This window comes from Podarcis muralis, chromosome 10 (genome assembly GCF_964188315.1).
Source record: "Podarcis muralis chromosome 10, rPodMur119.hap1.1, whole genome shotgun sequence".
Taxonomy (NCBI): domain Eukaryota; kingdom Metazoa; phylum Chordata; class Lepidosauria; order Squamata; family Lacertidae; genus Podarcis; species Podarcis muralis.
Window position 1 is genome coordinate 60,884,511 of NC_135664.1, and position 26,828 is coordinate 60,911,338.

The 26,828-nt window shown below is 45.5% G+C and overlaps 1 protein-coding gene across 5 annotated transcripts in view; it reads right to left on the reverse strand.

Moving 5' to 3' along the window:
- The window catches only part of EPS8 (EGFR pathway substrate 8, signaling adaptor), a 145,415-nt gene that overhangs the window by 10,715 nt on the left and 107,872 nt on the right, over positions 1 to 26,828 (reverse strand). For 2 of the 5 annotated variants that reach the window (XM_077935246.1, XM_028746067.2), the window contains 8 exons: positions 26,686 to 26,812; positions 25,379 to 25,467; positions 24,783 to 24,857; positions 23,521 to 23,669; positions 19,529 to 19,712; positions 14,548 to 14,681; positions 11,515 to 11,623; positions 10,492 to 10,629 (listed from right to left, as the gene is read on the reverse strand). In XM_077935246.1, coding sequence (XP_077791372.1) covers positions 10,492 to 10,629; positions 11,515 to 11,623; positions 14,548 to 14,681; positions 19,529 to 19,712; positions 23,521 to 23,669; positions 24,783 to 24,857; positions 25,379 to 25,467; positions 26,686 to 26,812 — 1,005 coding nt within the window. Of the gene's footprint in view, positions 1 to 9,997; positions 10,034 to 10,491; positions 10,630 to 11,514; positions 11,624 to 14,547; positions 14,682 to 19,528; positions 19,713 to 23,520; positions 23,670 to 24,782; positions 24,858 to 25,378; positions 25,468 to 26,685; positions 26,813 to 26,828 lie in introns of all 5 variants that reach the window. The other 3 variants (XM_077935247.1, XM_028746068.2, XM_077935248.1) reach the window with 2 other exon arrangements.

The following is a 26,828-nucleotide window of genomic DNA, read 5'->3' on the forward strand; positions in this document are numbered from 1 at the left end:
TTGAAGCTGACCCAGAAACTCCAGCGGGTGCAGAATGCCACGGCGAGGCTCCTTACGGGGTTCTTGCTGTGGGATCACATTCATCCAGTGCTTTACCAACTGCACTGGCTCCCGGGGGAGTACAGGGTCAGGTTTAAGGTGCTAGTTTTGACCTTTAAAGCCCTATGAGGCCTAGGACCCATGTAGTTACGGGACCGCCTCTCCTGGTATGCCCCGTGGAGGACCTTAAGGTCCACAAATGACAACTTTTTGGAGGTTGCAAGGTGGTTAGATTGGTCTCAACTAGGACCAGGGCCTTTTCAGTACTGGCCCCGACTTGGTAGAACGCTCTGTCACAAGAGACTAGGGCCCTTTGGGACTTGACATCTTTCCGCAGGGCCTGCAAGACAGAGCTGTTGTGCCTGGCCTTTGGTTTGGACTCAGTCTGACCCTTATGTTTCCCTCCCCTTATGGATTTGATCTATGGGCTACTTTTAAAATGAGGCTGCATTTTAAATTGCATTTTAACCTGTATTTTAAACCCCCCCCCCCTATTATGTTTTTACTGTAATTTTACTGGTGTTAGTCACCCTGAGCCCGGCTTTAAAAAATTTTTATATAAAATAATAACTCCCAGCTGAAGTCCCATTCACCATCTCCCACCATGCTCTATTTGTAGAAGGAGGTGGCTAACTCCACACTCCCAGCTCTGCCCAGTAAAAATGAGAGCAGACTCAAAGCCTAGATTTTCTCTGCACAGGCTTTATACCCCTGTACATAATTGTACGGACCAAATCAAATTAACAAAGGGGGAAAAAAGCAATCTGTCTGAGCAGGCCTTGCACATGCAACAGTTTTCTTTTTCCAAAAAGTGCAGTCACCATTTGGATAAATTTGGAAACAAGAAACTCAACACAGTAGCTGTTTAATTAAACTTTCTTTTTAAAAAGAACACCTCCGCCTCCTCTTCGTCCCCAACCGATCAGTTCTGCTAGAATGGTACTGCATGGTTTCCTGGCAAAGACTTAATGACAATTCTGGCAACTGCCGAATGAGCACCTGCCCATGCGCATTCCTTCATTTGCAACACATTTCCCAGGCAGCTGAGAAAGGGGGGGGGGGGTGTAAGAGCAGTTGGCAGTGGGCACTTGTGTTGGATCTAAGCAAGCTGGCAGGAGATCTGGGCACGGGAAATGTGTGTGAAAGAGAAGCTGCACCCCCACAGAGAGACATTTGCCACAAACGGATAAATAAAGAGACTTGTGGAAGGTTTAGTGGTGGACTCCAAAGAATACAAAGGGGAAGCAGTGAATCCCAAGGGGAAAACCTGGTCAAACTTGGCACCAGCGTGTTTGCAAGTAGGAGCAAATGGCCAAGATCTTTTGGCAGCAGGAAGAATTATTAATAATATAAAAAAAACCTCATTAAACCAGTGCCAGGATTAAAAGGGCAATGAGGCAATATGCTGAGCTGTAAAGTGAGGGTAGGCTTGTATCTTAGGAGTCCCATTTCTGACCTCTGTCCATTTTGTACATGTTCACTCATATGCATTTTTCCTTATCTGTGGTTCTCAAACCTCCCCCGTCCCATGGATCACTTAAAAATTACTTAGGGTCTTGCTGCACCAATTAGTAATTTTTCTGCCTCTTGTAGTGAATGCAATGCGTTGGATTAGGAGCTATGATTTTTAATTGAATCAATATCAAACTTTAGAATTCCTAGCCTCCCTTCGCCGAATTTAGACTCAAATAATGTGTAAAAGTAATGTGTAAAAATAAGGGACGCGGGTGGCGCTGTGGGTTAAACCACAGAGCCTAGGACTTGCCGATCAGAAGGTCGGCAGTTCGAATCCCCGTGACGGGGTGAGCTCCTTCCTGTTGCTCGGTCCCTGCTTCTGCCAATCTAGCAGTTCGAAAGCACATCAAAGTGCAAGTAGATAAATAGGTACCGCTCCGGCGGCAAGGCAAACGGCGTTTCCGTGCGCTGCTCTGGTTCGCCAGAAGTGGCTTAGTCATGCTGGCCACATGACCTGGAAGCTGCACGCTGGCTCCCTCGGCCAATAAAGTTAGATGAGTGCCGCAACCCCAGAGTCGGTCACGACTGGACCTAATGGTCAGGGGTCCCTTTACCTTTTAATCTGCAAAAACAACTGCACAAACTAATGTAAAGTGTACATGGAATGCATGTTTCAGTGAAAAGAGCATACAAAAATGTGTTGCGTTAGGGAAAACTGCTTTGCAAAACGGGGCATATTAGCAAATTGCATACAGAAATGCATATATGAGGAGAGATTTGCACTAAAAGGCTGGTGAATCTTCATGAAGACTTTAATTCCCTATCCCTGGCAAACTCATGTGGAAATGTGGAGAGCTGAGTTTAAGACTGGGAAAAAGAGAAACTGAAACTGACATATCTGCCCACAGAGGAACCGATCCTTCCATGTGGCATCAGCTACTCTCTGGAAGTCCCTGCCCACTGGTATCAGGCAAGAACTTTTGCTACATTATCTTTGACATCCACTGTTTTGTTTAGACTTACTCAATTTGTACATTGCATGACACTATTTTCCTCTTCTAGGAGAAGGGCATAAACAGAGCTTTGGGGACTGTGGGGCATTTTAAAAAATAAAATAAAAAGAAGACGGCGAATTAGGTTCTCCTTTCTGCTCCCCACCTCCATGGAAAGGGATGCAGAGCAAACTAACAGCTACAGCACAGGACTCCGTGGTGAATTTGGCACTCGCTTCTTCTTCTCTTGCCCATATTGCGCTCAGGCAGAGAGGTGGAAGTACTGAGCTCTCATCCTGCTGGGTCCTTGGGATGGAACTTTCTCCTTTCAACCTCATTCCTTCCACTATGGAGGAAACAGATGGGGAGGTGGACAGGCTCCACATGCTCTGTTCTGCTTCAGCACCTCCAGGCCACAGGTATCTCTTTTATTTGCAAGTCTTAACATTGCACGGTCACATACTGTTCGGTTTCAGGAAGTAGTCACTGCTGTGGGTGGGGTTCTAGGACAGATGGGGCACAGCTGAGTCCTGGCTCTAGGGCAGCCAGGCCAAGGACAAAGTCCAGAAAGGCAGGCTCTAGACAGGGAGGGCAAGGATATGATCAGCACCACGGAGAGCTCAGAGTGCATCTGAGTGCCAAACAAGCAAAACTTGAATATTGCTCCAACAACTATTAAACTCCTGACTGAGTCTTCAGGAGGGATTTGACTCCCTTTGGGCTGTTGGCTCCACCCCTACAGGGAACAAGAGTGCCACCCTTAAAGGAGCCTGGCTTGATTAAAGGTGGTGGCTTCTGAGCTGGTGTCTTGGGTGGTGGAACTACTTCAGGCATAAGGGTGGGCTGCTCTTTCTAGTGATGTGAGTTTTGAGAAAGCAGGAGGTCTGATGAATGATTCTGAAGCCGAATCAACAGAATTATAGTGTCCCAATCAAGGGAAGTAACAGTACCACTCTATTCTGTCATGGTCAGGCCATGTCTGGAGTACGGTTTCCAGTTTTGGGTGCCACAATTTAAGAAGGATATTGACAAGCTAGAAAGTGTGCAGAGAAGGGCAACCAAGATGATCAAGGGTCTGGAAACCAAGCCTTATGAGGAACGGTTGAAGGAGCTGGGTATGTTTAGCCTAGTAAAGAGGAGACTGAGATAGCCATCTTCAAAAATATAAAGGGATGTCACATGGAGCAAGCTTATTTTCTCCTGCTCCAGAGGGCAGGAGCCAACCAATAGTTACAAGAAGTTACAAGGAAGGAGGTTCTGGCTAAAGATCAGGAATAACTTTCTGACAGTAAGAGCTGTTCAACAGTGAAATGGACTCCATCGGAAGGTGGTGGACGCTCCTTCCTTGGGGGTTTTTAAGCAGAGGTTGGAATGCCATCTGTCATAGATGCTATAGTTGAGATTCCTGCATTGCAAGGGGGCTGGACTTGGGGCCACTCCCAACAATACAATTCTATGATCGTCTTCCTGGGTGGAGTGATGGTCTCTGTCTGTTGTCTCTTCCACTGAGGAGGGTGGAACTGAATCATAGAATCATAGAATCATAGAGTTGGAAGAGACCACAAGGGCCATCGAGTCCAACCCCCTGCCAAGCAGGAAACACCATCAGAGCACTCCTGACATATGGTTGTCAAGCCTCTGCTTAAAGACCTCCAAAGAAGGAGACTCCACCACACTCCTTGGCAGCAAATTCCACTGTCGAACAGCTCTTACTGTCAGGAAGTTCTTCCTAATGTTTAGGTGGAATCTTCTTTCTTGTAGTTTGGATCCATTGCTCCGTGTCCGCTTCTCTGGAGCAGCAGAAAACAGCCTTTCTCCCTCCTCTATGTGACATCCTTTTATATATTTGTACATGGCTATCATATCACCCCGTAACCTCCTCTTCTCCAGGCTAAACATGCCCAGCTCCCTTAGCCGTTCCTCATAAGGCATCGTTTCCAGGCCTTTGACCATTTTGGTTGCCCTCCTCTGGACACGTTCCAGTTTGTCAGTGTCCTTCTTGAACTGTGGTGCCCAGAACTGGACACAGTACTCCAGGTGAGGTCTGACCAGAGCAGAATACAGTGGCACTATTACTTCCCTTGATCTAGATGCTATACTCCTATTGATGAGGCCCAGAATTGCATTGGCTTTTTTAGCTGCCGCGTCACATTGTTGGCTCATGTCAAGTTTGTGGTCAACCAAGACTCCTAGATCCTTTTCACATGTACTGCTCTCAAGCCAGGTGTCCCCCATCTTGTATTTGTGCCTCTCATTTTTTTTGCCCAAGTGCAATACTTTACATTTCTCCCTGTTAAAATTCATCTTGTTTGTTTTGGCCCAGTTCTCTAATCTGTCAAGGTCGTTTTGAAGTGTGATCCTGTCCTCTGGGGTGTTAGTCACCCCTCCCAGTTTGGTGTCATCTGCAAATTTGATCAGGATGCCCTTGAGTCCATCATCCAAGTCGTTGATAAAGATGTTGAATAAGACCGGGCCCAAGACAGAACCCTGTGGCACCCCACTAGTCACTCTTCTCCAGGATGAAGAGGAACCATTGATGAGCACCCTTTGGGTTCGGTCAGTCAGCCAGTTACAAATCCACTGAGTGGTAGCATAGTCAAGACCGCATTTTACCAGCTTCTTTACAAGAATATCATGGGGCACCTTGTCAAATGCCTTGCTGAAATCAAGGTAGACTACATCCACTGCGTTCCCTTCATCTACCAGGCTTGTAATTCTGTCAAAAAACGAGATCAGGTTAGTCTGACATGACTTATTTTTCAGAAATCCATGCTGACTATTGGTGATCACAGCATTCCTTTCTAGGTGCTCACAGACTGTTTGCTTAATGATCTGCTCCAGAATCTTCCCTGGTATTGATGTCAGACTGACTGGGCGGTAATTATTTGGGTCCTCTCTTTCCCCCTTTTTGAAAATAGGGACAACATTTGCCCTCCTCCAGTCTGCGGGGACTTCGCCTGTTCTCCAGGAATTCTCAAAGATGACTGCCAGTGGTTCTGAAATCACATCTGCCAGTTCTTTTAATACTCTTGGATGCAGTTCATCTGGCCCTGGAGACTTGAATACATCTAGACTAGCCAAGTATTCTTGTACTATCTCCTTAGTTATTCTGGGTTGTGTTTCCTCTGCTGAATCATTTGCTCCAAATTCTTCAGGTCGGGCATTGTTTTCTTTATCGGAGAAGACTGAGGCAAAGAAAGCATTGAGGAGTTCAGCCCTTTCTGTGTCCCCTGTTTGCATTTCACCATCTTCTCCTCTGAGTGACCCCATGGTTTCTTTGTTCTTCCTTTTGCTACGAACATACCCATAAAAGCCTTTTTTGTTGCTTTTAACCTCTCTAGCAAGCCTGAGTTCATTTTGTGCTTTAGCTTTTCTGACTTTGTGTCTACACGTGCTGGCTATTTGTTTGAATTCCTCTTTGGTGGTTTCCCCCCTTTTCCATTTTTTGTACACATCCTTTTTTAATCTTAACTCAGTTAAAAGTTCTTTAGATAGCCACCCTGGCTTCTTTAGGCACCTTCCATGTTTCCGTCTCATTGGTATTGCCTGAAGTTGTGCTTTTACTATCTCCCTCTTAACAAACTCCCAGCCATCTTGAACTCCCTTTCCTTTTAGTATTACTGTCCATGGGATCTCACCCAGCACTTCCCTAAGCTTTATGAAGTCGGCTTTCTTAAAGTCGAGAAATTGAGTCCTAGTATGCTTGGCTGCTCCTTTCCGCTGTATAGTAAACTTCAGAAGAGCATGATCACTCGCGCCTAATGATCCTTCCACTTCTACCCCACTAACCAGGTCATCAACATTGGTTAGGACCAGATCTAAAATGGCTGTTCCTCTTGTTGCTTCTCCCACTTTCTGGACAATGAAGTTGTCTGCAAGGGCAGTGAGGAATCTGTTTGACCTTATGCTCTTGGCTGAGTTTGACATCCAACAAATATCAGGGTAATTGAAGTCCCCCATTACTACTATCTCCCTTCCTTTTGCATGCTTGGCCATCTGTTCCAGGAAGGCATCATCTATGTCCTCCATTTGGCTTGGGGATCTATAGTAAACTCCCACAATGAGGTCACTGTTATTCTTCTCTCCCTTAATTTTCACCCAAATGCTCTCACTTTGGCTTTGAGGTTCTAAATCTTGGATCTCTTCACAGGTATACACATCCCTGACATATAACGCCACTCCTCCTCCTTTCTTGTCTGGTCTGTTTCTTTGAAATAGATTGTATCCCTCCATTATTACATTCCAATCGTGGGATTTATCCCACCAGGTTTCAGTGATTCCTATTATGTCATATTTAGTTTGCTGTACCAGGAGCTCAAGCTCATCTTGTTTATTTCCCATGCTTTGCGCATTAGTGAAACTGAAGCTCTGGCTGGCTCTTGGGGACTCTTGGGTGATCTGCCAGCTAAGGTGTGGCCAGGTCCAGACTTACTAAGTGCCCTGGGGATGGGATCATTTCAGGAAACCTCCAGCCTCTTCCTTGGGGTCTTGTGAAACCTTCCTCATAAAAATAAAGTTCAATTTGCTCATGCAATACTTTCACATCCATTATTTTTTAAAAGTGGGATCCATGGATTATAACAAGTTTTGACAACAAATAACTGCTTCAAAACAGACTATGAAAATTACCTACCAGTAGGGGCAGGGTTGTTTAGAGGCAGGGCTCTGCTTTCACAGGGTCAAGGAGACAAAATTGGCAGGAGGACTCAAAGGGGGCAGCAGCCTCAATACTGAATATATCCAAGACCAAAATAAGTCCACAACTTGCCTAGTGTGAAAGTCTGACCCAAACACCCATGAATGGTTTCATTACTGTGAGTATTATGACGCTGCAACTAGGTAGTCAATATGTTATAAACCAAAAGGGAAAACATACAAGAGGATCATTGTTGGAGTCTTCTCCAGGTTCATCCATCTGAGGTAGTGAGGTGGGCCTTCTTAATGGTGACACCCCAGCCATGGAACGCTCTCCTGGCAGACGCTTGCCTGGGCCCTGTGATCTTTCCTCACTTTTTGCTCCCCTGGGCCTTTTAATTAGAACTATTGTGGTTTGCCCCTTACTAGGCTGCTTCACGAAATATCATGCTAATTTTTGGACTCATGCCGTTTCAGCATTGTTTTACCTGATTGCTGGTGACTGCATTCATATTGTTTTAAATTTGTGAACCACCCAGAGGACATGGTTAATTGGGCAGTATATAAAACACCAACAAACCAACAGATAAATGAAAACTGATCAGCACAGCAGAAATTCCGGAACACTCCAACAACATGCTTCACACCACACAGTGCAAACAAAACATGGAAACAATCTAGGCCTGCTGTTTGATATATGTTGTGACTTTGCAATTCCCTCTGCTTGATAGATCGCAGCGTGAGGACCACTGACTCATTTTCCTGAACATGCTTACACACCTCTGAAGGATTAGTTTCTCTGGTTTTTTTGTTCGAAATGTGCTGATCTTGCCCAGATAGTCAGTTATTAAGGATCTCCTGGGCCTGCTCAAAAATTTATATCCCTTCCCAAACTAACCACACTCCATACAGGATCCTACCAAGTTGCAGGGGTGTTGTTGTTTTTTTAAAAATACACACATGAGAGGCTCCCACCCTAACAAGCTGTGGACCCCCTCCTCAGTTCCTTATGGCCTTCAATTACCTCAACACTCCATAGTCAAAGCCAAAAAAAACCCACCACCCCATGCCTCAAGTGCAATTTAAAGTACAAGTATTATCCTAAATGATCTGGAGCTCAGGCACCCAGGGACCAAATTAGATGCCACATACTATTGCCTGTAACCTGAAAAGAACAGGAACAACAAAAGCAGTTTGGGTTGGAGGAACAGTTCTGAGGGAAGGTAGTGATTAAATCATTTCTGCACTCAAAATCGCCCTCCTGAGGTGCTTATCTCCCTGTGAGAGGAAAAGATACGGGTACAGTTCTCTGTTCAAATGTACCATCTTTGGGAGTGTGCTGTGTGCCCTTTAAATCTTAAGGACCTATTAGTCCCATGTGAAACTTCCTGTATGCTATGGTTGTTAAGGGAAGAATCTACTCACATCGCCTCTTCAGAGCCTTTTCTGTGGTGGCTGCGCTCCTGTAGCAGTCCTTGCCAAGGCAGGTCAGGGATTATGGGAGTTGTAGTCATAGGTTCCTTACTTCTGCTATAGAAACTAGCTAGAGTGTTGTATACTGTCCACTGCTATTGCTGAGATTGCAGATGTAACTGTTAAAATTCTTGTTAAAGTTTTTTTTAATGGTTTCTATGCTGTTCTGAATTATTATTACCCCTTTGTGAGCAGCCCTGAGAACCTTGGTTGAGGAGAAAGCTAAGGACACCAGAAGAAGAAGAAGAAGAAGAAGGTGATGATGATGAAGATGAAGGTGATGAAGAAGAAGAAATATGACCAACTCTCCACTGCACAACTATTGAAAATAGTGAAAGTACACACTGTAGTTTCACAAGAGACAAAGGTTGAGTCTGATCAAGCGTAATCAATGCTTGCCCAGATTATTATTATCTCTATCAACTTTCCAGGAATTAGGGCTGGAATTCTCCTGAAACCAGTAATTCAAGACCTTCCTAATATTTCCATCAGTCTTTATTGCTACATTATGATTTGTATAAGTCAGTATCTTAGCCTCTGAATAATGAATGGTAAATAATGGAAAATCTTCATTATCCTATTAAAGGCTTTAGCTTTTGGCTCAGACAATACAACTGAAAATGATGCAATTTCAAGGGAAGATCAGACAGGTTTAGTTGGAGTTTAGGTCAGGAACAGAGAGGAATATTGCCTTATTCTAAGAAGCAAAAAGGAACAGCAAACCTAAACCTCATGAACAATATGGGTTCCTTTAAAAACATAGAAATATAGAAGAAAATTGCTGTTGTTATTGTTTTATTATTAATAATAAATACCTGCCCTCCACCTTTAAGATCACGGAGTGGGTTACAGCAATTAAAACCCAGGATTAAAAACAGTTTAAAACAGTGTTCAGTGACAGAAATAAGGTGGGTCCCAAAATTCTGCATCTCGAGTGACAAAAGCCAGGTGCATCTAAATGACTTTCCTCTGTACAAAGTCATCTGTACATATCATACACAAGTTATTGTCTGCTACAGTGTCAGGGTTAATGAGAGGGTGGAGAGATAGCTGTGTGTTTTATTTGAAACTGTCAGTTTTACTGAATCCTTATTTGCTTCCGATTTTAGCAGCAAAAAGGAAGGCGCTTCGTTGCAAAGTGCACCATCAACTACAAAACTTGTTCCCAAACCTTCAAAACACAAAAGAATCTTGACAGCACTCAGTGGCTACACATGGCATCTAGAGAACTTTTTCTATACAGTCAAAGCTTCATACTTCCACCTCAAACCAGCCAGAAAACCATCAGTCCACACACATGCAATGCAAAATTTGAGAAAAGGTCAGGGTTCAAACTTACAGAGGGGTGGGGGAATGTCAAGGAGGAAGTGGCAGTGGAAAAGGGGTGCGGAACACAACCCTACCTTAAATAATTCAAATTCCCTCTTTGGCATCAACAGCTAGCGATATAGAACAAGCATTTGAAATTATTTGAAACGCAAATAAATCCACGAGCGGACTTTGAAACTAAATAATGCAGACAAATGGAGGACTTAAATATATTTAAAGACAACTCTTTAAAGGGACGGATTCTGCTCCACACGAGGAAGAATCAAGTCAGCTTGTAAATAAAAGGGAAGTGAATCTGTATTGCATTTGCAAGATAATCTACTGTGCTCTGAAACTGACACTCACAAATCTCTGCCTGACGGATAGCTCTCCACCTGACCTGTTTGACTCTCTTCCACAACTGCCACGCTGAGATAGAACTGGCTTTGCCAGGCTCCCAGAATGAGCTTGCTTCGCCTGGCGTTCCTGGGGTATCATTCTACAGATTGGCCTGAGCCTTTCCCCTCTGGGGAAAAGCCTCACCCGCTTTCTCCTGCAAGAACCATCTACAGAACGGGGGGATACATACCTGTATGGTGTGCGTATACGATGGCTCCACACTGCCGCTTTCCTGAGATCGGAGAGGCTCCAAGATGTTGTTTGGCACGAATCCTGTGACCCCGCTGGCGTTTTGGACTTTCCACCACTGCTTCCTGTCGTCGAGAACCTGGAGCAAAGCAAACGTGGTCATAAGGAAGTGGGAAGTCAGCTCGTCACCTACATGATAGGAAAAAAACAGGGCACTCCCTTACCCTAGAACAGAATTTTGCCCACCATGGTCTAATTCTGCCTAGCAACCGTGCTCCATACAGGGGATCTTCCATCACCTGCAATCTGATTCATCTAAATGGATTGAACCCGGTGTCTTCTTCAGGTTCTCTTCAGCATTATAAAAAGGATTCTGAATATTCTTACATTTCCAAATATAGCTACAACGGACTCGGCTTTTCCTGTAATTCGCACGTTACAAGCAGTCACAACATGCGACATGCCCAGTGATATATTTGCAGACCGGCTGCAAGTGTTTTGAGGATTATATAAAAAAACTGATTTAAACAAACCTATGTTTACAGCAAGGTTTTATATGCTTGCAAGGAACCACCAGGGTTTCCTGGGGAAACAGTTTCAAAGCTGCACACCTAAAATGCAGTTTTTAATCAGCTGACAGTGGTGTTCTCTGCTTTAGGAGGGTCCAGAGAAGAGTGGATCCTGTGGCTCTGCATGCAGGAGGTCCAGGGTGGGGGACCTGTGCCCCCCAGGTGTTGCTAGACTACAAGTCCCATCATCCCTGACCATTGGCCATGCTGGTGGGAGCTGGAGTCCAAGAAAGTCTGCAGGGTCATACGTTCCCCCAGCATCTCCTTCTGTTCTAATGCTGTCAATTCTCTGAATGCTTCCAGGAAAAAAAAAAAGCATGCAGCTGAACTAATCACATTAAATGCAAATTTCCCTAAGCTCCACAGAAACTTTTAGCGACATGATTCAAGAAGCGTGCCGCACGGAGCAGAAAATTACCGGGGAAGGGGAAAGGTCAAAACAAGCGCTGCATTACCTCTAAAATGTCATCCTTCAAGACAGAAAGTTCGCTCTGGTTTCTTCCCACAAAGTCGTACTTGGTTTTGGCATATTTCTTGGTCGGGGTTTTATGCGCCTCATAATTTCTACAAAGCAAAAAGAGGCCAAACGTTATCCGGCTCCTTTTGCAGAGAACCATAGCTGAGAAGAGTGAAGCAGCAATTCCTGCCTGCCGGCAAATATCATTAGCAATGATGATTTGCCCAGAATTTACTGCCATGCCATGCAATAAGGCATCAGTCACAGCAGCAAAAAAAAGCTGGCAATGGACAATAATACTATTAACCACTGAAGCAGCTGTATATATGAATTGAATTTATGACAGCGGCTGGGTGTTCCGTTTTGAAAAGCGTCTGCCGATGAGCACTGCAGGTGTATTCAACTTGCAGAACATTGCATCGCATTTAAAACACAGCAATTCGCCCCAAAGTGGGGGGAAACAAGAAATGTGTGACCATTTGCAAATTGTTGAGGGGAAATCTCCAATAAGCCAGAAGGTAAGGGACGCTGGCTGCCACAGCTTCAGTCTTCATAGCTCTTGGGAGTGTTAGCCTGACACTATTGTCCCCGTGGTTTTGAGAGTGGGCCAAAGGCAAGCCCAGGTTGAAGGAACACGACATTTCTTCATCAACAAAATAAAAATAGGATGTCTGTCAGAAGCTATGCAATGTATTTTCTTGTTGAAAAACATGCTTATTTTAAAAGTTTAGCACGTTACACTTCACAGCCCTGACTCTAAATGCCATCTGTCCTCAGCCTTCAGGAACAGGGAGGTGGAAAAAAGCTTTAAAAAAACGAGAGGACTACTCCTCCTAATAAATCAGTCAGAAGCACAAAATAAAGGGAACCCAACACATAATGAGAAATGGAATGCAATGGTTGTGCAACAGAAGGTGCCGACGGCGCATCACAGAGGCAAGAAACGAGTTTTCATCACCATCCATCGATTGTAAACTACTGATTCTGAGCACACCTTTTGGGTACTCCAGTAGCTACCTCGTATTTTTTGGTTAGCTGTGGAGAACTGTTCCAGTTTACTTGAAGAGGGGAGCAGAAGGAGAACAGAAACTTGACTGACCCTCACTTATCCAAAATGCTCCTGACTTTGTCGCAATAGCCAATTGTCTTCTGCAGATGTGGGCCAATATAAGCAACGCCCCCCATTTTCCTCACTCTTTGGTAATGTACATACTCTGCGTTCTTCCTCACCCACCCGAAATCATTTGGATAAATGAGGTTCCCAGCATTGAGGTGTGAAGATATGCGCCTGAAGGTAAGCACTTCGCTTTGGCGAGATGGAAAGAGCCATAAGTAACACAGTCCAAATAATCAGCAATCCTGATCACCCATTTCACACGTAGCATTTGGTACTTACAACAAGAAGCCACATGGTTCTCTAAAAACAACCCTGTAAGCATTTGTAGGTGTTTGCTGGTTTTGCCAAATGAGGAGCTCACCTGGGAAACCAGGTTGAGCCCAGGTCATGGTCTGAAGGCAGAAGATGCAACCAGCTTGATGAAGCTAAGCAAGCCTGAATTTTATCAATGCCTGGTTGGGAATTCTGCGTATCCTGCCTTGGGCTTCATGATGGAAGGAATGTTGGATATCAAATGTGTGTGCACGCATGCATGTTGTATGTACTTAAATAAATACACATTAAGACACAAAAGTGGTAGCAAGCCAGGGATAGTTTATTACAAAAAGTATTCAAATGGTAGTATAGATTAGCTTGATTCTCCTCCAGAAGTTGTTCCCACAGACAGGGGCAGCTAGAGAGCTGTGACACTCTCAGTTTTGCACCTTGTAGAAGTCAGCAGGAAGGAGGAGAATGGGGACAAAATTAGACTTAGTTGGCTCTGCCTCTCTCATTGGCTCTGGCGCCACCTACTGGTGGGCTCCCTGGCTTCTGCCCCATCAGCCCCAAAGGGGACCAGCCACCACTGTCTTCAGCTGTTGCACCAAGCAATTAATATGTTCCATTAGCCGGGAGGGAGGAAATTTTAACTCAGAGAGAGAGACACACACAGAGACAGACAGACCGGGGGTGGGGAGAGACAATCGCTGCTTTGGTTTGGTGGCTCTGATATGTTGCAAGTTGCCCACAGGCAACATCACAGCCTAAGGCAGAATGTGGAGTCCTGGGCACATTCATGCACCTGCTTCTTAATGCTTTCCATCACCTGAAAAGTTACCCTAATATGGGGACACGAAAAGGGAGAGGGAGATGCTGCAAAACAAAGCACTCTAAGAATGAGGAGTAATTAACAAGGGATTGTAAAACTACCTGGCCGACAAGGAACTGATGGGCTGATTTGAAGAGGTGGCTGCCTACCATACATTTGGTCTGGGAATAGATAAAGTAAGTGGCTTTCAGTTCTAAACCTGAGGCTACCTGGACCAGGTGACGTGTGCTTAAGATGGGGGGCATAAACAGGTAACACCCAAGCCTCGTAGCCAGTGAAAATGGTTAGGGATTCATGAGCCAGTCCAGAATTCAGAGACTTCCACCCATAGGCTATGAGCCTCTTCTCCCATTGACTCGGCAGTGTGGGAGCCAGTCCACGTAACCAGACCCCAGGCAACTGCAGGGAACATCTCTCTCCTGTATTTATTTTGCTGAAGGCTACAGCAAGATCACATTTTTTTTTAAAAAATGGACACACCACTGTTGACCTTGGCCACAGACAACAAGGGAATGGGTTGTTTGGAAGTGTAATAATGTTCCAGGCTCCAATTCAGAGCATACGACTCAATTTTTCATCTCTTTTTTGAAAGCAAACATTGATAGTAGTGAATTAGGACATAATTTGTCAGAGGCCCCTCAGAAAATGCAGAGTAAAAGCAGAGTAAAAGAGGTTTTAGATATTAGCTCTAACACAGAGAGAGGATTGTCTACTTCTAGAACCAATGGAGAGAAGTAGAAGTGAAGAGGCAGGCATCCTCCACCCTAAAAGCAACCGCTTGGGACAGTTCTCCACAGCTGTGCACATGACATCCACTGAAATGTTACCTATCTACATGTCGGCTAACAGTTTGCTTAAAAGCGGCTACAGCTGCCCCCTGGTCCGGCAAGGGCCCTCGCTTGTAAGCTGTGTTACTGAATGCGTACCCTTCAGACGGAGGATAATCTGAGATGCTGGAATGCTGAAAGAGAGAAAACAAGGAACGCTTGTCAGTCACAGAAAGTCCACAGCTGACTTTCCATTGCACATAATGCACAGCTTCTCTGTGCACTCACACCACAATCGTTGTCTTAATTGTCTTAAAGGCTAATTCACACAACTATGGAAAACCTGGCAGGGCAAAGCCGCCTTGGGGATGCCTTGGGTTCATGCCAGCAGGTTCACAAGCCTGCAACGCACGGAAGTCATCAGCTCCAGAACCCTTTTGCCATGCCTTGCTTGTAGTCTTGGGAGACAGGAGACAGTTCGCCCTGTGCCTTGCTTCCAAGAACACGTGACAGAGGTTTGAAGGAAGCCTCTCTTCATACACAGCACACAATTCCTTCGTGACTCATATCAGCGCAGAGCTTCTGCTTCCACTTCCACTATAGTAGATCACTGCCCAGAAGACAACAGAAGCTAAGCAGAGAACATACTACTGTCATCTTCCCCCAATCTGGTGCCTTCCAGATATTGCAGATTATACCTCCCATCAGCCTCATGGCTATGCTGGCTGGGGCTGATGGGAGCTGTAGTCCAAAATATCTGGAAGGTACCAGGTATGAGAAGTCTGTTTCAGAGTGTTGGGCACAGAAGGCTGTCTCCTACTCTGGTCCCTGTATCCCAGTATGTATTGTCTACACCAGGCATAGGCAAACTCGGCCCTCTAGATGTTTTGGGATGACAACTCCCATCATCCCTAGCTAACAGGACCAGTGGTCAGGGATGATGGGAATTGTAGTCCCAAAACACCTGGAGGGCGGAGTTTGCCTATGCCTGGTCTACACCGACACAGAAACATAGGAAGGTGCTTTGCACTGAGTCAGACCATTGGCCCATCTAGCAGCAGCTCTCCAGGTTTCCATGAGAACTTCAGGAGACACTGGCCCACGGTCCATCATGTCTGGCATCTTGTTCTCATGTTGGCCCACCAGGTGCCTGTGGGAAGCTTGCAAGCTGGACCTGAGACAACAGTACTCTCCCTCTCATGTGATTCCCAGCAGCTGATATTCAGAAGTATAATAATAATAATAAATTTTATTTATACCCCACCCTCCCCGGCCAGAGCCAGGCTCAGGGCGGTTAACATCAATAAAATCACAGTAAAAACATAATAGGGGGGAAAGAAGGGGGGAGGGGAAAAAACCAATTTAAAATACAGATTAAAATGCAGCCTCATTTTAAAGTAGCTGATAAATCAAGACCATAAGGGGAGGGAAACATAAGGGTCAGACCGAGTCCAAACCAAAGGCCAGGCGGAACAGCTCTGTCTACAGGCCCTGCAGAAAGATGTCAAGTCCCACACGGCCCTAAGTCTGTTGTGATAGAGCGTTCCACCACATCAAGGCCAGTGCTGAAAAGGCCCTTGCCCTAGTGGAAACCAATCTAACCTCCTTGAGGCTCGGGACCTCCAAAGTGTTGTTATTTGTGGACCTTAAGGTCCTCCGCGGGGCATACCAGGAGAGGCGGTCCTGCAGGTACGTGGGTCCTAGGCCGCATAGGGCTTTAAAGGTCAAAACCAGCATGCCTCTGACAGTGGACGAAGAACAGGGAGCCTCTCCCATCACTACCCGGAGATACCTGGGATGAAACCTGCATACAAAGCAGATGCTCTACCCCCAGGCTATGGCCCCTCCTCAACCTATCTGTCAGTGGCTCTCCAGAAACTCAGGCAGAAGCCTAACCCAGACTCACTACCGGAGCCTTTTAACTGGGATTGTCAGGGACTGAGCCTGGGACACAGCACTGAGCTATGTGGATGCTTCCTGGATCTGCAATATGGGTACCAGCTGCTGCAACTTCCGACAGCAGATGCTACACAATGTACTTGAGAGCACCGAAGTTGCTAAGATCCACCAGCTACCACCTGGCATGCACCACCAGGGACGTGAATTGCAGTCCCTGGTATGACTCCAGTGTGCTGCAAAAGCACAAAATGTCTCTTAATAATTGCGGTGGAAACAACTGACACCACCTTGTAGTTCATTACAGTAATTATGCACAAGCAGGAAACCTATTCAAAGTAGCAGGGGGGGGTTGTTGGGGGGGGGGGGGAGAGAATGCCAGCAGATGTCTCCGCAGCTTAAGCTCGGAATAATTTTCAGGAATCAGAATTTCTGATGTACTTTCCTAGACGTCAGATCAAAGCTTACTTCTCCGGGTTAGGCACTGTAACCATGGCAGCCACAAGTATGCTGTTAACTCGCACTGGGGTGCATTTTTCTGTATTAAAAAAAAGAGGATGCCCTGCAGGAAAAAGACAATCTTGTGGGGGTGAGCTCTGAGCTTAGGGTACACAGAAGTTTTTTCAAGCCACTGGCTCACTGGGGGCATGCGACTCCCGTCTGAAAAGGAAACGGAGGTTGAAGTTTCTATGTCGATCTTTTCCACACCTTTCCATTAAAGTAAAAGGCTGCAATCTGTTAGCCCAAATTCAGGGCCTGGAAGATGGGCAGAGTTTGCATGTTCACTTAAGAGTTTTGGAAGGCCTCTAACGTGCACTTAGATGAAGACACCAAAAGCCAATGTCATTCCTTCACAGATTTCAGTTGGATACTGTGAAACCTGGCAATTTTCTGATTTCTTTCTTTCTTTCTTTCTTTCTTTCTTTCTTTGTTTCAGGCAAGACACTGCTCCTGTCTTACTAGGAATCAAGGACTGTCTTCTGTTCCTCTTGCACTACTATTGATTTCTGGACATATTGGTAATGGTCACATTTACATGTCAAGCTAAACCACAGTTTAGTGTGATTTGCACATTCTCCCGCCCCTCTCCTCTTTCAGCATTGGACGACAACTTTGAAAGTGGTTAGTTGTGGGTTTTTTTTTGCAGAATCCTGGCATGCCATTGCATGCAAAGCAGGCATTGTGGTTTATAATAAACTCTGGCTGGTTTCAGAAGCCACCTTCCTAACCCACGGTTTGAAGTCGGATTGTTTTGAAACATATCAGAATTTGTTCTTAATCAGAACCGCTGGGATCCAGTGAAATGGAGGCTACATGCTCTCAAAGGCACCCTCCAATCTATATAGGTGGCAGAGGCATGTCAACTTTAGAAAAACCCAGGCTTGTTTCCAGCATGTCACACTAAATCATGGTTTAGTGTGAAATGCGAGGCCACTATATTTTATTCTTTGAAGGGAGAACGCAAAGACGCACTGAGCCTCATGACATTTCCCCCACCTGCTGGTTATCAGTATACCTCATCTACACTAGCAAAGCCAAATGAGTCAGACTTACATTTTATGGTGGGAATTAAAGAGCTTTGTGATTTCTGCCCTTAAAAATCTGCTGCAGTCAGGATTCCTTGCTAGCAGGTGCTGCTAATAAGTGAACAGAATAGCACAGAGTTCTTCATAACTATCTGGTTACTGCCTTCTCACTCAACCCAAATGCCTATGCGTACCTTAGTGTCCATGAACTGTTAACATCCAAAGTAAATAACCTAAAAAAGCACAGGTTTGTGTTTTTTTACATTCAGAAGCTTTCGTGCGCTTATAAAGAACATTGTTCTTAAATAAATAATAACATCCTTAAGTTACTCCTTCTTCGCCTCTAGGCATCCTGCCATGCTCCCTTCCACCATAGCAAAAATCTAAGATATTGGCAGGTTCACGTAAGTACAAGAGATAGAGAGAGAGACTTTTTAAAAAAACCCATCAGCAGGAAACATGGATGGGCAGAACTGTGAGGTTCAGACAGATGGGAGTGTTGAGCAGAGCCAGATTTAGGTTTGATGAAGCCCTAAGCTACTGAAGGTAACGGGGCCCTTTATATGTCCAGCTGTCCTTTGTCAACAACAAATTGTCACTGTTTTTTGTGTTGAATATATGCTATATGGTAATTTATGGACCTAATAGGTATCTAAAGCCATTTGCACATAACAAAATATGTATTTTATCAAAGTATAGAAATGTAGAAATGAGCAAACCAGTGATATTTTAGGGAGCAGGCTAGCAGGAGGGGCCCATTACTTACATCACAGGAGCCTACACAACACAAAACACTGTTGCTGTATGTAGGTTCTATTTTATTTGTTTTTTAACTTATATTTTGGAAATGTACATCCAGGTTTTTTTCCTTTAATTTTTTTTTGGGGGGGGGCCCCAAGAGTGTAAATCTGGCACTGGTGTTGAACATTGCTGCTGTGGGGCAGAGGAGGAGGGGGCACCAGCTGCTGCTATTTTCAAAAATTCAGATTTTTTTTTAATGCACCCACTGGCCCCACCTTGGCTATGGCCCCCAGTCAATATCCATCTTTAGGATGCTTCACAGGTACCTAGTCTTGGATCCATTAGCTTGCCTGCGTTTGCAATGGCTGCCTCTTTCCCCAAAGGAGTTAGCAGCCAAGGGGTTGAAAGGAGGAAGAAGTAGATGCCAAAGGGAAGAAAGGATAGCAGCGCTTGATTTTAGAATTCCTGCTCCACGATTGCAGTCATGGGATTTTTGTCTATCACATGACGGTATATGTTCTGACTCCACAGAGTGGGAAGTTCTGGAGTTCCGTTCTGGAGCCTACACTCGAGTAGGACCCTGGCAGAGACACATGCCCAACTGGCATGTTCTCTCCCTCCTGGTCTTTCGTTCGGGCAGAAGAAAGCTCATGAAGCTCCCGAACGAAAGACCAGGAGGGAGAGAACATGCCAGTCGGGCATGTGTATCTGCCAGGGTCCTACTCAAGTGTAGGCTGAACTCCTGACACTTGTAAACAGCCATAAACAGCCATTGTAGAATTGCTGTGTGGATCACATCGCCTGCCTGTTTCCCGCTGGCCTGATGCGCACAAACCCTCCACCTGGGCTTAGCAGCCAGCGGCAGCCCTCTTCCCTACCTCGGTTGATAACCTTTTCAACTCTTGCTTCCGCTGGTGCTCAGCTACGTTTGCCACCGACTCAGCTAGCTGGTTGAGCTCTTGTTCCTTTGGGGATCCCATGAAGCTCAGAAGAGGGGGCTCCCATCCGTTTCTGAACCGCGGCACGTAGGGTGGGATGAACTGCTCCTTGGGCCACTCTGCTCTGCATTCAAGGAGGAACAGGTTTGAAGACATGACTAGGTTGCCCACTATGAAACAACTCCACAAATATTACTACTAAGTTATGGTTACCAGATTTTTTTCAATGAAGCCTGAGTAGCAACAGGGAGTCAGTAGTGGGGATGGTGAGGCAAAAGACCCTGGGCCCAAGCACACATGTGCATTGTATAAAGGTGCAAAGCCCTTCTTTTGCACCCTGTGAAACATAAATGCACAGAGTTTTTAAAAAACTGGCAACAGCTGCCCGCCCATGACTCCTGAGCCTCCCCCAATCAGTCAGAACAAAGGGGGAAGGAGCAGGAGATCTGTACAGCCAAATGTCCCCTGTTCCTCTTCAGCAGTGGTGGCGGCAGTGGCAGTCAGCAGCCCAGAGCCAGCCTGGTAGCGCAGCTCCTGAAGCCAGCCAGAGCCCACTGCGCTACCAGGCTGGCTCTGGGCTGCTGCCGCTGCCACATTTTCCAGGACAGATTTGTAAATCTGGGGACATTCCGGGGATGGCATTTCTCCGGGGACAGATTTGCAAATCCAGGGACTGTTCCCGGGAACTGGGGACATCTGGTAACCCTATACTAAATTATCTGAATTCTTGCAGGAAGATTGGGAAGTGACTCTCAACCTACTGGGTGGCTCTTTAAAAGAGGACTGGACAAATTCACAAAGGATAATACTATCAAGGGTTAGGAGCCACGGTGGCTGTGCTCTGCCTCTACACAGTTGGATGCAGTAACGCTTCTTACAACCAGTTGCTGGAAGGGAAGGGAGGGGAGGGGAGGGAGAGTGTGCTCTTCTACTCAGGTCCTGCTTGCAGGATTCCCATAGGCACCTAGTTGGCCACTGTGAGAACAGGAATCCAGGACTAGATGGGCCATTGGCCTGATCCAGCAGCCTTGTCTTCTGTGATTATGTTCTACTCTCTGCTGCAAAAAATAAGCTTTGCTAAAGCAAGGGAAGGGTTGGGGAGAACAGCTACTAGTCTCAAGAATAGTTATTGGTTTTTTAAAAAAACAACTGAGATTTAAAAAACTTATTATTATTATTATTAAAATTTCTATACCACCCTTCACCCAGAGATCACAGTGCTGTTTATTATAGAGTAACTAATGTACAACTAAGATTCTCAGAATGATGTGCCATGTTTATTATATTCCAGTATGTCAGGGACAGTATACAACCAGATCATTTTTTAATTTTATTTTTTGCTTTATTGCAATATTGCATTATATGCTGAACTATGCACCTATGTAAATGTATGTTTTTCTTCTTATTTTTTTCTTCTTATTATTTAAAAAACTACACAGACAAAGCTAGGAAACCACAATGCTTTCACTTTTTCAACACTTGTGTTTCTCACAGCGTATCACTGTCGGCAGCTTCTAACTAGACTGGGATTTCTGGAATCAGTGAAGATATTCTGCTGAGATCAGCTGGCTCTCACTACGTGATGTTACTGCACCAGAAGCGGGATTTTCCTCGCAGGGCTAGAGATGCCTACGCACCATGCATAGAAAGCATCGCCCTGTGGTTTGAATTACTGCCTTTTCACATTCAGCTCCCTGAAAGACACTTTATGGTTCCCCTTTTCTCCTTTTTTGGAGGCCATCTCTTATTTATGGGTGTTGTCAGAAATGGATGAAGGTAATAAATGGCATTGAACCAGTCCTAAGAGCACACAGAATTAATAGGACACCGGTGTAGTTTTTGCTTACTTATAGGCATGCTGAGAAGGTGAGGAGAGGGCAGGGTATTTTAAAAAATAATAGTCATACAGTGGTGCCTCGCAAGACGAAATTAATCCATTCCGCGAGTCTCTTCGTCTTGCGGTTTTTTCGTCTTGCGAAGCACGGCTATTAATGGCTTAGCGTCTATTAACGGCTTAGCGGCTATTAACGGCTTAGCGGCTTTAAGAAAAAGGAAACAAACTCGCAAGAACTCGCAAGACGTTTCGTCTTGCGAAGCAAGCCCATAGGGAAATTCGTCTTGCGGAACGACTCAAAAAATGGAAAACCCTTTCGTCTAGCGAGTTTTTCATCTTGCGAGGCACCACTGTATATGCTGACAAGTGTCAGAGCTACGGCATAATTCTGAGCTAGGATAGAGCAAGGGACAGAGAGTGGGTGATTTTCACGAGACTTTGGACTGAATAGAATGGGTAATTTTCCACGAGTCCCTGAACAGGATTGTTAAAATGATGTAAACTCTTTTGATTTGGTGTAAGGATAATTTCCAGGTTAACTGGAGGTGAGCTTCAGACAACACTCCTGTCTCTAAACTTTCCATCGCCTGCACCATCACCCCACTCTATGAATGCCCATCTAAAGATGACCTTATCAATACAGTGGTACCTCAGGTTACAAACGCTTCCGATTACAGACACTTCAGGTTACAGACTCTGCTAACCCGGAAGTAGTACCTCGGGTTAAGAACTTTACCTCAGAATGAGAACAGAAATCGCGTGGTGGTGGCACGGCGGCCCCATTAGCTAAAGTGGCACCTCAGGTTAAGAACAGTTTCAGGTTAAGAATGGACCTCTGGAACGAATTAAGTTCTTAACCCAAGGTACCACTGTATAGGAAGTCACATGCCAGTCCTCACAAGGCTCACTCCAAGACTCTACCTCAGCAAGTGCTGCTTTTTCCCTGGCATGGCAGGTGTTCTTCACACAAACCGGGGGATTCATAAGGCAAGTCCATGTTTTGGTGGGATCTGCAAGCCCCATTTGGGGTAGTTTTTCAGATTTCTGACCAGTGAGTCATGTCAGGCCTATAAGAACTGCTGCTGAGGCTGCTACCACCCAGGAGGACTCCCCTGCTCAGTGCCTGAGGGCCCCAGTCCTGCCACTCAACACCTGGCCCAGGGCGGGGCCTGATGGGCTCTATAAAGGACTGCTGCCGCTGCTGCTGCTGGGCAGAGAGGGCTCCATTTTGTTTTGTTTTTGTTTAAATTGCTATTATTTTTACCATTTTAAGCTGTGATATTAATGCTGTATTCTTAGTTTTAGATTTTGATTTATGTGGAAATTGTTTCCCATTTGGTTGTGTATTTTTTTGATGTGGTTTATTTATTGTTTATGACTTTTGTAATTACAGTGGTACCTCAGGTTAAGTACTTAATTCGTTCCGGAAGTCCGTACTTAACCCGAAACTGTTCTTAACCTGAAGCACCACTTTAGCTCATGGGACCTCCTGCTGCTGCCGCGCCGCTGGAGCACGATTTCTGTTCTCATCCTGAAGCAAAGTTCTTAACCTGAGGTAATATTTCTGGGTTAGCAGAGTCTGTAACCTGAAGCGTATGTAACCCAAGGTACCACTGTATGTAAATCTTGTTATGCTGTAAGCTGCCTTAAGCATTGTTTTTTAACTGTGGAAAGGCCACATACAAATAAAAAATGATGATGTTTTCAGAGCCCTGATCCCACAGCAAAACAACTGGGGGAGGGCCATAGCTCAGGGGGTAGAACATCTGCTTAGCATGCAGAAGATTTCAGGTTGAACCCCAGGTAGGATTGGGAGAAATTCCCTGTCTGAAATCCTGAAGAGCTGCTGTCAATCAGTGCAGACAATGCTGAGTTAGATGGACCAGTGGTCTGACTCTGTTACTAGACAGCCTCCTATGTTCTCAGCATTCACACCAGTGTGCACAGAATAATAATAATAAATTAGTAATATTTTTTTTTTGTATCCTGCCCTCTCCGGCCAAAGCTGGGCTCAGAGAAAAAGCCGGATGATGCCCGTGAAGCAAAACATAGCTCATATTGTTAGATAAACAAGCCAAACATGTTAATTTCCTTTTACCTGGCTTTGGTCCACGTGTCACCTAGAGACACCCATAGCTGTCCTTCGTCACTTGTGACGGTGTAACGCAGGAAGTCTATTGTGTCTTTTGTTAAGAGGGGGCTGAGGACTGTGCTAGCGAGCTGAGGCCCTCCCGTTGCCTGCACCACCTACGACAAAGAGAATTGAAAGCAGGCTTATTGTTGATATGGTAGGAGTGATCATGGATGTTCTTGAGCCTGGCGTTTGAGGAAGCATTGCCAGGGAAGATTCTCACCCTGTGTTTTGTAATTGGGTTCAAGTGTAAAAAGGAAAATCGCTGCCTTCTCCTTTAACATACATGCAAATGAGGCTGGAGTCCTTTCCCAGCTGCTGCTTTTATGTATTTTAAAGGGAATTTTCAATGAGTTACACAGGCACATGCTTTGCAACTGAAACTGTTCAAGCATTTGGGACCCAGTTCCAATTTCTTTTCAGCATTTTTAACCTACACTTGGCCGAACGGAGCCTTTGCAATTGATCGGACAAGATGTCAGCGAAACAGCAATGCGTTCTGAATCCAACCGGCACAGTTGCAAGAAGTTATTGATGCAGGGGATGCCTCTACTAATGGGATTAGAAGGGACATGATGATATTTCCCGATTCCTCTTCTATCTGCGGTGCCCCCACCCAATACCCTCCAGAACAGGTGGAAGAGGGCTTCAGGGAGAAAGCCTACATCAATTGCTACTAGGTAACAATGGCTATGAACTGTCCTCATTGTGAAAGATAGTATGCCTCTTAAAACTAGTTGCAAATCACAAGTGTAGAGAGTCACTGTTGTGCTCCAGTTCCTGCTTGCAGGGCTTCCCCTGGCCAATGTGAGAACAGGATGCTAGACTAGATAACGTTTGCTCTTACAGAAGAAATGGGAAAAAAATGTTTTTCTTCTTCTCCGGTTAGCAGAAGTGTCCACACCATCCAAAGCTCTTCCACAAATGCAAGAGCACGAATCGGGTTCCACCAAAAAGTTTCTTTTAAGTGTAGACAATGCTTTTCATTTTCGTGGCATACATCATCTCCATTGTCCATTTCCCATTCGATTAATTTTGAAGGGCTCAGGAGCTATAAGCTGGGATAGCTCAGTCAGCAGAACACAAGACTCTGAATCTCAGGGCTGTGGGATCGAGTCCCACATTGGGCAAAAGATTCCAGAGTTAGATGACCCTCATGGTCCCTTCCGATCACAAAGTCTATGATTTTATGAAACGTTGTGACATTTTATATCTAGAAATAATCTTACCATATTTAAAGGGGTAAACAGAAAATGAATCAATTCGGATGCGCTGGGATTCTGGATGTGTGACTTTAATTTAGCCTGCAGGAGAAAAGAAAAGGAAGAGAAAGAGAAATAACTATTTTAAAGGCAGTTAATGGGAAACAACAAATCTTAGTACTGAAACATGCAGCCTTTGTTTAGAAGGTCCAGGGCAATATCTGGTTGCTAGTTAAAACACTGTCAGGTAGCAGGAAAGCTCTTTGACACTGCCTGTTAAGGCAGAGCATCAAACCTATAGCTTTTTATTTAATCACAGTACGCGATGTCTCAGACTGGATGATGAGTAAAGTGCCTTGGCATGCAAGGTCCCTCCTTCTCTCTTTGATCCTTTCATAGAGATGTCCTTTGTTATTTTCAGGCAGCTAGGCTCCACTTCCACTGTTGTCGGTTGTGTGCCTCTGAATACCAGTTGCTGGGGATTACGAGTTCTGTTGCGCTCCTACTTCCCACAGTCATCTGGTTGGCCCACTGTGAGAATGGGATGCTGGACAAGAAGGGCTTTCCCTCCCAATCCAGCAGGGCTCTTACATTTTGTTTGTATTTTGCACACAGCCACTTACCAGAAGGTTGAAGCCGTGTTTAAATTTTTGCAAACAGTCGACAAATTCGTCTTGAGGCGGAGGTTTGGAGCGGAGAGTTAAGACACCCTCTGGGGAACAAAGAACAAAAGAAAATCACCTGGTATAATTTCTTGGGAGGCATCCACAACATGTGAAAGCAGAATGAGGTGCCTCTGAAGGTACACAGTAGTGGTAGCAGCAGCAGAAGCGCATCAGGGAGAGTGGTCCTAGCTCAGCACTCCCCCTGCAGTGTTAAGTTGGACTCCAACACACATCAGCCCCAGCCAGCATGACCAATGGCCAGGGATGATGGGAGTTGTAGTCCACCACCCCTTACGTTGGATCCCTCCAAGGCCATTAAGTCCATAGCTTTAAATTACTGAACTGCACAACTGGCTACAAGATGATGATGGTGGTGATTGGTGGTGCTGGTGGTTGTGATTACTTTATATACCACCCTTCATCGTAAGATCTCAGTGGCTTTCTCCATGAGAGCTTACATAGTCCTCAAGTGTCAGGAGCCAGTCAGCAGTAAATCACACAGAGGTAAGTTTTCCTTTTATTAGAAAAAACAGGATCTGCACAGGGGAGTCAAGCCAAATGAGAACAGCAACTCTTCAGTAGGTCTGGCCAGTTGCAGAGACTGAAGGTGCCTGCCTTCCACCTCTGCCTAAGTCCCCTCCTCTCCAGGGTTTTCCCAAAACATGAGAGACTGTGCTTGCAAGTCTGCCTTTGCTCCTCCCACTTCAGGCCTCTCTGAGTTCTGGGAGACCAGGGCAGACACTCTGGCTTCTTCAGCAGCCCGACTCATCACTGCCTCTTGGCCTCCATCCTCTCCTGCTTCTGCCTCTGCTTCCGGACTTCTCTCTGCCACAGACTCTCCCAGCTCACTAAGCCCTGTCGCCTCTTCAGCTTCCAACTGCTCCTCCTCTCAATCTTCTCACTCTGACCACTGATTGTCATCCCACCACCAATCCCTGGGCTCTGAGCCTTTTTCCCTTGAGGTTTCCCCAGCTGGTTCCTCCCACCATTCCTCTGCATCCAACCAGCCCATGACAAGGGACATTTGAATGTTGCTGCTGTTTGTCCAAATCCCAGGCTCTAATCAGGCGTCACTTCATGGCAACGGTAGCTAACCCTGTGCCCTCCAGATGTGGTGGGACTCCCAGCTCCCATCTGCCCCAGCCAGCTCAGGGATTATGCAAGTGCCTAATCTGACAGAGCTGAAAAGGTTACAGGTCCCTCATCCCGAAGCTGGATACATGGGGGTCTCTTGGAAAGCCATTCAGGCAAAAGGAACTCCTTACCCCCAGGCCCTTTCTTCTTATTCTTCTTGGTTTTCTTCCTCTTCGAAAGCTCTGCAAATGCTTCTGCCGCTTTCTGAAGCTTGGTAATGAAATATTCAATGTCGTCCAAAATATGGTTTAGAATTTGCTAAGGAGAAGAGGAG